The following is a 14,517-nucleotide window of genomic DNA, read 5'->3' as shown; positions in this document are numbered from 1 at the left end:
TTTCAATTATGTTTTCGGGATAGTGATTTCTACACATCATTTTTCTCAACACACCACACCCATGTTTCTTTTGGCTTTTGTATTGAGAAACCAAAAGAGAATGAAATGACATAAATAAATTTGGGTTTGCAGAAGGAAAAATAGAGCGTGCGAAAATAATTTCTCATATTTTATATTGACAAATTATAGTATACTTAGTAAGCTACTGTTACAACGGCATCACTCATTCCTATCAAAGTTATGCTACCAAAATGGGCTAGACACAATAAGGTGTTAACATAACAAAATATCCTCGTATTCATGTGAGTCAAATTTGAGACAATCTCTAAACAAATAAAAGACAACGACAATCAGACAAAGGCTAATTAATGAGAACATTAAGTTAAGATTTTTGTAAAACTTATTTTGCGATATAGTTTCATGATTTGAACCGTAATTTCTAAACCATGCTTATGGAACATCAATTTTTTTCCTTTTTTTTTTTTTTTTTAAGTCAGCACGTTGGACCAACTTTAACAATTTGGTAACAAACTCGTTATACACAAAAGTTAAACTTAAGACTCTTCACTTTAAAATGAACATAAATATTACTAGACGAACCGGTTGAATAATTTCTTTTTATCTTCAAGCCAAGTGAAGCGCCATGACCTGCTGATTATTGTTGAGTGCGTGTCGGGCGGTTAAAGACGTGAAAGGGAACGGGCGTTTGATTGCTTCCATTCGGAAAGAAGCTGAATAATCAACCTCGTAATTGTACTTTCTCTTCTCTAACTTCCTCATCCAACCTCGTCTATTTGTTATCGTTGTAGTTGGCCCTTTCATTTTTTTGTATTACTTTGTGTTTTTAAGTCACTAAGTCAAATATTAAACGGTCAAATACCTAAAGAAATATGTTATAAAATCTAAAATTTAAAAAGAAGTGAAAAAAATGTTTGTCAATATTGTTGTCCTTTGATCCTATCCTATTTATTTATGCATGCGATTTTACTTTGTGTTTTCAAGTCTTGTGATTATCATGTTCGTAGATTCGCTAAAATGATGACTTGCATATTAGCTAAGTTAGCCCGTACTTTGAATTTGATTCTTGTTGGTTTGAGGATTAGTTTAGGATGATCTCCAAGAGCATTAATTGCAACCTTCCATAATCTTTTTGATAAAATCGCTATTGTTTCTTTCTTTAAAAAAAAGTATCATTTTGATGATTATAATTGAATTAAATAATAGCTAAGATTTAAAATACGTTGAAGTAAGAAATAAATTTTACGATTAGAGAATTAAAGGAATAAGGACAAGGTGTCCATATCCTACTATATTGTGTGAGTTGGACAGATTAAGTTTCTTTCATGAGTATCTTATACACCTTCAAGATACTTTGAATGAGGAACCCCCTTTTAATTAAGAATTTTGAAATAAAAATTACTTTTATGTGTAATTCAATGAAGAACCCCTTTTAACTCTAAAGTTAAACTTAAATCAAGTACGACTTCAGACTTGACTCTAAAGTCATATATAATATCAATTTTTTCAAGAACTAAATAGCGATATAACAAATTTGAAGTCAAATATGATTTTTTATTCTAAATTTTCTGGCTCATAAGAGATAGCCTAAAACAAAATTCATGGAACTAAACTCCATTACAGAGATCATATTAAAAGTAAATGAATGTATGACATCCTTTTGATTCGATCGATATTCTACCCAAGAAATGCAAAATCATAGTACCCCAACCGTTTTTTCCTTCTTCTATCAAAGTAAGCTTTTTACCGAAAAAAAAAAAAAGAGGAAGAAATTAGGTAAATTAATTGTCAAAATTTTGGTTGAAAAAAAAGGGAAAAATTTTAAGAAAATTAATGAAAAGAATTTGAAAATTTTGAGTTTTAACGATAAAGACAAAATAAAAGGTAAAATGATTAGTATCAGAATTGATTTTTTAATATAAAAATATAATTTTTTTTTTTAAAAGTAAACAGTACTGAAAAACTTATCTGTTAAAGCTCCCAAAAATTTAACCGTTGAGAGAGCATACAGCACATGTATGATCACAGAATCTTAATCTAATGCATCCACGTCAGCATGGACCCCAAAGATCTACCAAATCCCTAGGACCCACAAATTGAGCCGTTAAAACGTTATTGTCCCAGAACTGCAGGTGCAGGCTGGACGGATATTATTTGGAGTATAAATTCAAAAATTCAAAAACAGAAAAAGGGAAGGACACGTGAGAAATCGCGGTGGAATATGCTGGAATTCCGGTACATTTTCTGCATGGCATAAGGTGGCTTTTCCAGCCTCAGGTCTCCTCCTGCTCTTTGAAGGCGTTCATCGCCACGATTCCATCAAAGCGATCGAATTTCGATGTGTATTTGCGATTTTGGAATACCCTTTTGCTTGAATTTGAAAACCCACATTGGAAAATTGTATTGGGAATTGAATTGTTCTTGAATTTTGAGGCTTTGATTGGATTTTTGAGATTTTGTTGATTGTTCAGAGGCTGGTTTGTTCGATTTTAGAGGTACCCATCTCAGCTTCGAGCCTTTCTTTCCCATCTCTGCACCCAAATTGTGAGGTTTTCCTCTCATAGATTTGGAAGGGAAAGAAAGGCCAAGTTCTGAGGAGCCCATTTTTCCTGTTTGTGTCAAGTTGTATGTACCTTGTATTCGACAATGAGCGCTGTTTCGGGGGTGATTTCGCGCCAAGTTTTGCCTGCCTGTGGCAGCCTTTGCTTCTTCTGCCCGGCATTGCGAGCCAGGTCTAGACAGCCGGTTAAGAGGTACAAGAAGCTCATTGCTGACATTTTCCCTCGTAACCAGGTTCGTTCTGCTTCATATTTTATCTACATGGGTTTTTGTTGCTTGCATTCGATTCGTTACTTGTTTCCTAAGATAGTCTTACCGTTTGTAAAGAGACTTGTGTGGATGATAATATATGCCATCTCTATGTGCATTTTGTGGGTTTGGAAAAGTGTTGATGTTATGGTGGATATGTAGTCCATTGCTGGATGATGGAATTCTGCTGTGAAAAAGCAACCATTTGACATGACTATCAAAGTAATGAATTTCCTAAGTGAACTGAAATTGAGAGGATAATTCTTTAACTTGCTACCATCCATTACATAGTCTGATTGATTAGATTGAGTTTGAAGAATCGTTTGAATTGTCTGAGTTTTGATAATCCAAGTTCTTGAATCTTTATTCAATCACTCCTCCAAACCATAAATTTTAACATGGTAACATCTAACCAGTACTTGAATTAATTGACAGTTACTTGCCCATCCATTTTGTATTTATAAGCCTACATATATATTTAATATGTTTTTGGATGTCGACAAATATTGAGTTTATTATGGCTTTGAAAACTAATCGAAAAACTAAGTATCTGCTAGTGTTGGATGCCTTGTGAGGCTAAGAGTTATGTAATATGCATCTTTGTCTAGTAAAATGAGTATTTCGTAACTTTAGAGCACTCATGTAAACAAACGTTGAAACTGATTATGACTGTGGTAGCCGATTGAAAGCGCAGTTTCTCATATTGTTGCCTGCCATTCGACGATGAAATGAGGCCTAGAAAGAACTGCTTATCAGTGTAGTAAGTTGTTTATGGCTCTAATTGAAAACAGAGCTTTGGAATCGTTGTGTGCCATGTCGTTATTAACTGTAGGCCTTATGTATGATGTGTTGGCAGTGTTATGTTTTTATCTTCTTATTTACATCATGGTTTTTATTTTTCTTGAGAATTCAATTCTTATACAATGAGGTTCAGTTGGGTATACAAGAAAGAAATTGTAGGTTGCCTTTTCTTGATGCAACCAATGCTTTGTAGATGAATTTGTATGTTTTATTTTCTGACAATTCAAAGCCCTTCCCTTATTTTCTGACAATTCAAAGCCCTTCCCTTACTTCTTGCCTTTCAGACTCACTTAAGAAGAATTTACTTCCTTCTCTGGTTGATAAATACTAGTTGATTAAACCCTTTTGTTTTTTTCTCATTCTTGTAGTTTTTATTCTACTCACCCAAGGGAGAATCCTGTCAGGACAGTATGTAATAATGTATGTTTGTGTTACTCCCTTTTGGGTTTTTCTGGTCAGAACACATGTTCTTTGATGGAAAATCCTGGTTAGACACCATCAAATTTAGTTTCTTTGCATCCCTTAAAAGTATGAAGAATCCCTATTCTGGCTTTTCTGTGAAATTTGTTCTATGAATTAAGCATCATATACTCAATATTCATGCAAAAAAATTTAAAATTTGGTTCAGTTAACTTAATGTTGATAATGAAATTTTAACATCAATGCAATCACTTTCTTAGCGAATGTTGCATTATCAAGTTTCAGGACTTATTCTTTTCCCTTTGACAGGAAGAGGGACCAAATGATCGGAAAATTGGAAAGTTGTGCGAATATGTTGCCAAGAATCCTTTGCGAATTCCAAAGGTATCAATTATATTATGTAAATCCTAAAAATTTATTTTAACCTTATCTGAGGGATCCCAAACATAACCTTATCTGAGTGGAACCTTGTGCGGCGCACTGGAATTTATTTCGATGATTTGAACCGTCTTATGTTTTAGTTCTTCATTCAAAGGTCATCCTTACAAAACATTAGACAAAACCGCTACCACTAAGACATCTAGTTGTAGCCAAGAAAATAGACCAATATGGTATTTCAAGAAAACACTAAATTGACACCACTTAATTGAGTGTTTAAGGGTTTCAGATTTGAGTGATTTTTGCAAGTACAATCTTGAGTGAAGACATAAAACAGGGCGAGCTGGATCATCAAAATACAAGGGGAGTGGATGTCCCTGAAATAACCTTATTTGAGAATTCCCTCAAGAAGCTCCTTCCATATTTGTCCGTCATATATAACTCATGATAAAACACTGGGGAGTAAGTTGACCGAAAGAGTTGAGAGAAAAAAATGGATGTAGTTATTAGTAAGTCACAAACTACAAAGATCTCAAACGTACATGTTTTTGTTCATTTGTCCATTTGCGTTTGTTTGGGGCTATGTCACCATGTCTAAAATGCCTTGTTCACAATGATGTGAATTTCTGACCCTTCTAATAGGTTTCTCAAATCATTTCTGATATTGAATTTCAGCAATGGTTCAATCTTCTTATAGTTTTCTTAATTTTTCTGAAAGGTGTTACCAATGGAGTCAAACCTTTTCCTCTCACCATAAATATGTGATATGGTTCACTATGCGATTGTTGTCAATAAAAATCCAGCCTTCCTTGCTTCCTTTTTTCTACAAAGTGAAATGTCTTTTGAATTAAAGTATTTTGAAGGAGTAGCATTTTGAAGATTTTTGTGAAAATCAGTTTAAGAAAAAGTACCATATACAGACATTGTTAAATATTCTTTCTTTTCTGACCAAATTTGAATATTTTGGGAGCAGATCACAACTTATCTTGAGCAAAGGTGCTACAAAGAATTGAGGAACGAGAACTTTCTATCTGCAAAAATTGTCATGTGCATTTACAACAAATTGCTGGTTTCTTGTAAGGAGCAAATGTGAGTTCGTCCTTATCTAATTTTTTTCTTCTATTATCTCTCTCTCTCTCTCTCTCTCTCTCTCCCCCCCCCACACACACACACACACTGTGTGTGAATCTTGAACGAGACCTCACACTTTTCAAATAGCAGTATTGACTGTTCAGAGAGTGAAAATTTTATTTTATGATGGTCTCATTTGGGGCTTAGAGTTGAGCTCTAAGGTCTAAAACTATAAGCAACACTTCAAACCCTAGTATTTGCTCTTTTTGACTGTTAATTTGGACTATTGAGTTGGAATGATATGTTAGAACCATGAGGTCCTGATCCACATTCTGGCAACATATAACATGGCATAAATCTACCAACAATAGCCTCTCTCTCTCTCTCTCTCTCTCTCTCTCAAGCTCTCTGTTTATTTGTGCTTGTGGGTGTGTATATATAAAATATAAATAAATGCATATTTTTGTGCGATTACATGGTTAATTTATATGTTCAGTGACATTTTCCTAGGCCTCTTTTTGCAAGTAGCTTACTCAGCATTATGCATACACTGTTGGATCAAACACGGCAAGATGAAATGCAAATTATAGGATGTCAGACTCTTTTTAACTTTGTAAATAATCAGGTTTGTAAATTTTTACCACTTAATCGTAAATTACAAGATACAAAGCTTCACTTTTAATTTATCACCAGCCAGCTTGGCTGGAGAAAATTTCAAATTTAATCCATCTCTGTGATTTTTGCAGACGGATGGAACTTATATGTTCAACTTAGAAGGCTTTATTCCAAAATTCTGTCAGATAGCTCAAGAGCCAGGGGAAGATGAAAGGGCAAGTAATCTACGTTCAGCTGCACTCCAAGCCCTTGCTTCAATGGTACTCTTTTCATATTATTTCTGTTATAAATTAAACACTACACCTTAGCATTAACTTCATGTCATGTTAAAAGCATGTGAAATTCAAAATTCAAAAATGAAACGTGCTATGGGAGATTCTTATTACACTTTGGTTCGATCTTTCTTTCTTTTTTCCATCTCCCCTTTTTCTTGAACTTAGCAAATTTGTCCCCTTTACCATGAATTATGTGCTTTTCTGTATTCTTTGCCTGATGAAGCTCTTAAAAGTGAAATAATATGATATCTCTGTTGGAAATATATGCTCGCCACATCATGTTTTCTCAAAGCTCATAATCTATATCCCTCACGCAAAACTGAGTTTCCTAAATTTTCTTTTGTAGGTTTGGTTTATGGGTGAGAACTCTCATATATCAGTCGAGTTCGATAACGTAAGTACATTTGAAGTTTCTTAAATCTTGTTCCAAATTTTGAAGTAATCTTTTGATAGTTCTAGAAGATAAATGTGAATATAATTTTTTGGATCAACCTCAACTATAAATTTATTATTTATGCTTTAAAATTTTGCAGTAAATATCAAATGTTAACACCTTCAAGACCTTTTGATAACCATTTCATTTTTTGTTGTTAGTTTTCACTTTTTGTGCTTGAGACATGAGGAAAGTTATGGGGAGAAAGGAGGGATGGAGAAGGGTGGTGGGAAGGTGGGGAAGAAATAAAGTACAATGAACGAAAACAAAATCTTATAGGGAGAACAACCTTCAAATAGTTGTTGGTTTTTAGTTTTCATTTTGTGCACCTCCTCTTATACATTTATTGTACATCTCTCCCACCATCCTTCCTCCACTCTTCTGGATCCCCTCCTTTCCCCCCCATATACTTTCCCTATATCTCAAGTACAAAAAATTGAAAACTAAAACTAAAAACGAAATGGTTACGGAATGGGCCTTAGTTGCCCCTTCAAATTTTCTTTTCACAATCTTTCAGATGGTTAAAATTTTCTACCTGATAGAATTTTTTTATTTTTTTTCATAATTATGAACTTATGAGTTATGACTAGCCTAAGGCTCCATTTTGATTGCCAATATTAAATCTGAGGGATTGTCAACTTTGACTACCCATTTCAATTAATGTTACAGGTTGAATTGATTGAATATATGATAACATTGTGAAAAAAATTGGTTACAGGTTGAGTTGGTTCTTCAGTTTTATGATTGTGTTACTCGTCACTCATTTACTTCTCGAAGTCATTCTTTTGAAGCAGCTAGAACAAATGCTACCTAAACCTCTTGACATTGGTCTTTTTCCATATTAATATACAGATTGTTGCAGTTGTCTTGGAAAATTATGGTGGCTTAAATAAAATGAACCTTGAAGGTTCTAAGAATCGGTGGGTGCAGGAACTGCAAAGTAATGAGGGACATGTTTCTTCTTCCCCAGATGTCATCATTAGGCTTAAATCTTGGAGCACCCTAGTGGATGACAAAGGCGATCTAAATGTGACAGTGTATGTCTCTGTTGGCATGAGATTTTGTCGGCAGCTTTACATTGTTTTGTCAATAGACCAACTCATTTCAATTATTAATGTTTGTTTTATTATCCTATAGGGAAGATGCCAAGAACCCCTGCTTTTGGTCCAGGGTTTGCCTGCACAACATGGCCAAACTAGCCAAGGAGGCTACAACAATAAGGCGTGTACTGGAATCTTTGTTCCGTTACTTTGACACTGGGAACTTATGGTCTCCCAAATATGGTCTTGCTATCCCAGTCCTCAAGGATATACAAGTTTTAATGGATGATTGTGGTATTTAAATTTACCTTTTGTATACTTCATCTTTAGGTCCTATCAGATGTTTCAACCACAAGGGCTCTTCTATTGATAGACTTATTCAGCCTTTCAGTCTTTGGTTGCAGGGCAAAGTACACATGTTTTGCTTTCCATTTTAATCAAGCATCTGGATCACAAAAATGTCCTCAAACAACCCAACATGCAGGTCGACATAGTGGAGGTCACCACCTCTCTTTCTCAACTTGCCAAGGTTGAGCCCTCTGTGGCAATAATTGGTGCAGTAAGTGATGCCATGAGGCATTTAAGGAAGAGCATTCACTGCTCGCTTGATGATGCTAATCTAGGAACAGATGTAATAAAATGGAACAGAAGCTTTAGAGAAGCGGTGGATAAGTGCCTTGTACAGTTATCATATAAGGTGGTACTCTTCTGTAACACTCACTGAATTAACTTTGTGCCTAAAATTCCACCATCACAAAATTTTCTGAGCTATAATTGCTTCTTGTAATGTTAATTCTTATCATAGCAAATAGTTTAGCGAGTCATAAGTTTCCATAGGTTCAGATATCAATTTTTATTGTTAATGACTCCATCACAAGTACAACAACTAAGCTGTCATTCTTTAACAGGTTGGAGAACCAGGACCAATCCTTGATGCAATGGCTGTTATGTTGGAGAATATCTCAACCATAACAGTTATAGCCAGAACTACAATTTCTGCTGTTTATCGTACTGCTGAAATTGTAGCTTCCTTGCCAAATTTGTCCTATCAAAACAAGGTGAGTAATTTACTTAGGGTCGTGTACTTATTTGAAATTTTGAGATTCTTTCAGTCTTATTTGTCCTATCAAAACAAGGCAAGCAATTTACTTATGGTATCGTACTTGTTTCAAAATTTTGAGATTCTTAGAGTCATATACAGAATTTTTAATTATTTGCCTTGCACACTTTCGTTAGGCTTTTCCTGAGGCATTGATTCATCAACTACTCCCAGCTATGGTCCATCCTGACCATGAAACACGTGTTGGAGCCCATCGCATCTTTTCCGTTGTTCTTGTTCCATCTTCAGTTTGCCCTAGTCGCTCCTTGCCTAATGCTGAGTCAAAAAAGGCATTGAATTTTCCCAGGACACTCTCAAGAACTGTATCTGTCTTTTCTTCTTCAGCTGCCCTATTTGAGAAGCTAAAGAGAGAAAAAATTTCTTCACGAGATAGTATCTGTGAAGAGGATAATGAAAATTCTGTTGCTGATGGGGAACAAGGAGACACCAATAGTGGGATTCTGAGCAGATTGAGGTCTTCTTATAGTCAGACGTATAGCATGAAAAGTTCTCCTGCACCTTCAGCAATAAATGAAAATTCTGTCAACAATTCGATTAAGGAACCTGTGAGTTTTAACAGTTTGCAACCTCTTCTCCTCATTGCTCCCTTTTATTTTTTATTTGCAAGATGCAGCGTAGGGGTGCAGCCATATGGTTCTTTCTGCCTCGATGTGTTTGTCTCCCTCATGTGCAGGAGTGGGCTGTACGTGAGGGAGAGGATGTTAGCTTGATATACATTGTTGTCACATTCCATAAAAAAATTAGACTTTTGGAGTTCAATAGTTGTCTAGCAACATTGATTTGATTGTGAATAGCTGTTTTTATTTGTTAAACCTCAGGAAGCTAATTCCCTCAGATTGAGCAGCCACCAGATAACTCTCTTGCTTTTATCAATTTGGGTGCAATCCATCTCTCCTGGGAATATGCCTGAAAACTATGAAGCAATTGCTCACACGCATAGCCTCGTAGTACTTTTTTCTCGGGCCAAGGTAATTGCTTGAGTGATGTTGCTTGATGAGTCTTTTCTATTATATATGCTGGTGATGTTTTTTTCTAATAGTTTCTATTCTTTCTGATGGCATTTTCATTTTAATGGCATCCGATGTTGATAGCATGTTTGCATGATAAATTGCATCGTTTCGTGTTATTGCTTAATATTTAGCTGGAGAGATAGTTAACATGTTACAGGAATTAGTTCATTTCCAGTTTTCTTCTTCTTCAGAGTGTATTTAGTGGATTGTTTTACATCCTAGTCATCACTTTTTTATTTTAATCCTGGAAGGAATTGAGGCACAAGTAAAGGTTGATCAATCTTCCCTATGAATTCCAACTGTATGCCCTGGAACCTCTGACAATTGATTATTATGTAATTGCACTAGAATGAAAATGAAAAATGATAACATAATTTTTAAGATTCGCTCAAAACCGTCCTAGATCATTGCTTATTTGAAGCTCAAGACATTGTCTTAATCTTCCGTAACTGGTGCTAACTTCTTTATAAGCTTCTTAGCCCACTTCCCACCTCCTATGCCATTGTAATTTTGAGGTTAATGTCAGCATGGGAAAACTCTGACTCTAAAGTATATGGAGAATTCAGAATTTTAAAGAGACGACTTGGGGAACTTTTTCCGGTTCTATACTCGGATAATGGCACTATTATTTTGTCATTCCTTCATCTTTGTTGCTTCTATATTCTTGTTTTCTCCCTTCTTATTTTTGTTTAGTTTTCTCTCTTCTTATTGTTGTTTATCTTTTGTTGTAGAATTCCAGAATTGAGGTTCTTGTTCGAAGTTTTCAGCTAGCATTTTCCTTGCGGAACATATCTCTTAATGAAGGAGGTGAGCCCCACAGTATGTCGAAACCAATGAGCATGCATAATGCACATGCTTTATGCCTGCGTTTTCATTTATGATGATAAGATATAATTGTTCGTTAATTCATTTGCTAGTGTTAAATATTAGTTAGAGAAGAAAACATGAGAAAGTAAAACATTGGTTAAGTAATAGACTGGATAGTCAATAATTTATTTGTTAGGATGTCATAACAAGCTCTTTCCCTCTATCTTTTCAGGTGTGCTGCCACCATCGCGTCGCAGGTCCCTCTTTACCCTGGCAACTTCAATGATTCTCTTTCTATCAGAAGCATACAATATTGTTTCTCTTGTTCGTAGAGCCAAGGCAGTACTTGTGGATAAAACAGTAAGTTGCTTTTTCAGGTGAAGTTTCCCATAGGTTGCCTCGTTAATTTCCTGTGGTCTCATAAGCTTCAAATTATCTTTAATAACTACTTGCTTATGTATGCGCATTTTGCATAAACTTATCAATTCTAAGGACATGAAGGACTTAAAGAAAGTGAACCATGTACTGGTATCTTTTTATGTGAGATTTCCATAATCAAACTTCTCTATCAAACATAAAATAGCTTTGACAGCTTTACACACTTAATCAGGTTGATCCGTTCCTGCGTTTGGTTGAAGATTGCAAGTTACAGGCTGTTAAGACTGGACCGGACCATCCCAGACATCTTTATGGATCTGAAGAAGATGATCGTCTGGCATTAAAATCTCTGTCCGAGATAAATATTACTGAAGAGCAAACTAAGGAATTCTTTGCTTCTGAAGTTGTGAAGAGCTTGGAAAGATTGTTAGATGTAAGCTTTTATACCGATTGTTTAAGTGTTTTGGACTTTTCATAGTGCAGGAAAAGAAATCATTTGTGTTATACCATGGATTATGAATAGCAAGCTATTTATGCAGGCCGAATTGTCTACTATAAGGGAGGAGCTGCTCAGTGAATTCTTACCTGATGGTGTATGTCCACTGGGAGCCCAGTTCTGTATGGATGCGCCGCAAAAGTTATATCAGGTTGATTCCCGAGACAGTAAATTTATGAAGGAGGTAAGTACCCTTCATAGCTTTCACTTTTGTTTTTGTTTTTTGGTTGTGTGGGGGTGTAGCAACTAAAACATAAGCGTTGAGAGGGAAGAAACGGGGGTACTTATCACCACACCACAGTTAGAGGTGGTCAGCATCAAGTTTTCTCTTCAGAACTCATGGTTTTATTCTTGTAATGCAGGATGCTCCAATATTTTCATTGGATGATGATTCCTTTCCAGGTTCATTTGATAGCCAAAAGAACAACTTAGATTTTTCTGCAGATTCTCCCAATCTTCTGAGCGTCAATCAATTTATTGAATCTGTACGTTAGCCATTGCATGTTCTATATTTAGTTTGATTGCTTTTAAAAAGAATAGTCTTCTGTTGTTTGTTCACGGGCAAGATTCAGAGAGAGAAGTGTTCACCATTACAATGTTTTTATGTGCTCAGGTCCTGGAGACAGCATATCAAGTTGGAAGACTGTCGGTCTCTAATGCACCTGATGTGCCATACAAAGAAATGGCCGGGCACTGTGAGGCACTCCTGATAGGAAAGCAGCAGAAGATGTCGAATTTGATGAGCTCCCAACAGAAGCAGGAGTATTTGATGAACCAGTCTTTACAAAATCATAATGATGATGCGAAATGGATAACATCTGGTTTCCATGCTGACTTCGGCTCATATAGGGTACTGCTTTCTGGCTTTAACCAAAATTAGGCATACTTAGTACTGTACAAGTACCATGCACACACTCTGGCTGGCATTTTAAATCTAAAGTTGTGAACTTGAATGACAATACAGAGCGGAAATCCATTTGTTGATGACACTGCCACTTCATACAATCCACCCCCAACCGCAGGCCGTGCCTCAGTGATGTGTGTAAACGAATACCAGCATCATCCCCACTCTTTCAGGCTACCAGCGTCGAGTCCATATGATAACTTCCTAAAAGCTGCAGGTTGCTGATTCTATACAAGCGATGAAAGAAAATTATTGGTTAGTGAATTTAAGAAGCTCAAGGGATACCAGCTTTAACTATTTATTTTTACTTTTGGCTTTTAACTTTTTCATTTTAGGCCCTTTAATTTCATTCCAATTCTTTCATTCTTTTCCTTTTTCCAATTACACTAATTCAATGTATTTGATGCATAAAAGTTAAAAATTATTTGTCACTTTTAATTGTTACTGTGGAGCTTCATAGGGTGTTTTATTTGGAACATTTACCATTTTCTTACTAGCAGTTGTGTGGCAAACATAACAAAGCTATTGAAAGGATGTTTGTTACGCAAGATTGGTTCGAATTGGACTAATTTTACGGATTGAGCTGGCTGGATAGGCTTGTCTTGGACTTAATCATATCCTATATTTGGTGTGTATAAAGACTAAGGGGGTAGGATAATATTTTATAGTGCTGTTTTATGTTTGGGGTAGAGATGAATTGGTGTGGATGGAAATGTAAATTACTTTCAAAGTCATGTCTTTATATGATGGCAAGTCTGAACTTGAAGGTGATTCATTAGTCGTTTGACTTGTTATCTCACCTATTAAAACATTTAGTCGTTTGACTTTGAAAGACATGAAGGACACCTTAACCTTATTAAGAGTCTCCTTTAAGGTGTCTTACCCACATCGGATTTCATGGCAGGTGATAGAGCCACGATTGTAGGAATTTTCATCTTGTCGTTGATGGTGCAGGTTAACTCCTTATTTATCCTTGCTAGGCTAATCCCTCTTTGAGGCCTTGTTAGGTCAGAGGAGGGGTTTGGGCTTTGTAAGCCATCTCATGATTTAAATGTTTCCATGGAAAATGGTAGGTGCTTTTTTTTTTTTTATTGGTAGAACAATATATTTTACATTAAGGGAAGATGGGAGTTAAGCCACACAATGGTTGGTATCATATTCGCCATCTAGGAGATTTGAACCTAAAACATCTCATTTACAAATAAAGAAGAATACCGCAAGACCGTTATAGTAAGTGGCTGAAAAATGGTAGGCTTATAGACTTCTTAAAAAAAGTCTTATCCTTAAGCATCCAGTATTACAAGTGTATGAATCTGTGAAGCTTATGGCCCTGTAGCCATATATTGTCACTAGAATGATTATAAAGACTTATTGTATATATACATGCGCTAACACATACACGATGCTGATCATGTCTGTGCCGTTAGTACAAAACAACCATTCACAACATTTAGAGGGAGTATTGTAATCTAGGTCCAAAAAATTGAACTGTTATTTGTAGATGTGACAGGCTACTTACAAGAAAGGTAATTGCAACACCTAAAATTGAAGGATTTTTTTTTTTTTTTATTAGTTTCAATTTATTTTAAATTTTATGTGCAATGTTGATAGAATTCAAAGACTTTACAATGCATGTATTAAGTTTGATTCTTGACGTTGGTGAATCCCACGATAGTAGTCAAGGAGGAAGCTAGAATGTCTTTGTGCTTCCCGACTTTCAAAATGGTGGATTTCAGTAACAAAACTTCTAGCTGGTCCTTTTTTATTAATTTAAAAAAAAAATTCTTGAATGTCCAACTTCAACTATCTTTACAAATTCTATGAGGGTGTCCAAAAACGCTTTTTGGGTGTACACAAATGTTTGCCGACCTCAACTAGTCAGTCCAAATATTTTGGGCTTAAAACCCAAATCCATTTCAGCCCATCATACATACAATAACAGT

At 35.5% G+C, this 14,517-nt stretch overlaps 1 protein-coding gene across 1 annotated transcript; it reads left to right on the top strand.

Annotated features, from left to right (window-relative positions):
* Positions 1–6,012: 6,012 nt before the first annotated feature.
* On the top strand, positions 6,013–13,032 carry LOC137746176 (protein SEMI-ROLLED LEAF 2-like). The gene is made up of 16 exons (XM_068486255.1): positions 6,013–6,121; positions 6,243–6,371; positions 6,733–6,780; positions 7,672–7,856; positions 7,957–8,153; positions 8,264–8,556; positions 8,768–8,917; positions 9,096–9,524; positions 9,798–9,947; positions 10,721–10,796; positions 11,029–11,156; positions 11,407–11,607; positions 11,714–11,854; positions 12,033–12,155; positions 12,284–12,520; positions 12,635–13,032. The coding sequence occupies exons 1-16, from the start codon at positions 6,038–6,040 to the stop codon at positions 12,797–12,799; spliced, it is 2,736 nt and encodes a 911-aa protein (XP_068342356.1). The 5' UTR covers positions 6,013–6,037; the 3' UTR covers positions 12,800–13,032.
* The last annotated feature ends 1,485 nt before the right edge of the window (positions 13,033–14,517 follow it).

This window comes from Pyrus communis, chromosome 9, assembly GCF_963583255.1.
Source record: "Pyrus communis chromosome 9, drPyrComm1.1, whole genome shotgun sequence".
In the NCBI taxonomy this organism is placed as follows: Eukaryota; Viridiplantae; Streptophyta; class Magnoliopsida; order Rosales; family Rosaceae; genus Pyrus; species Pyrus communis.
This window is presented reverse-complemented; position numbering and strand designations above follow the sequence as displayed.

Coding starts and splice junctions, on each gene's coding strand:
- LOC137746176 (XM_068486255.1), top strand. CDS start 6,038: ATGCATACACTGTTGGATCAAACACGGCAAGATGAAATGCAAATTATA. Junction 8,557..8,767: donor TTGTACAGTTATCATATAAG/GTGGTACTCTTC, acceptor ATTCTTTAACAG/GTTGGAGAACCAGGACCAAT. Junction 11,608..11,713: donor GCTTGGAAAGATTGTTAGAT/GTAAGCTTTTAT, acceptor CTATTTATGCAG/GCCGAATTGTCTACTATAAG.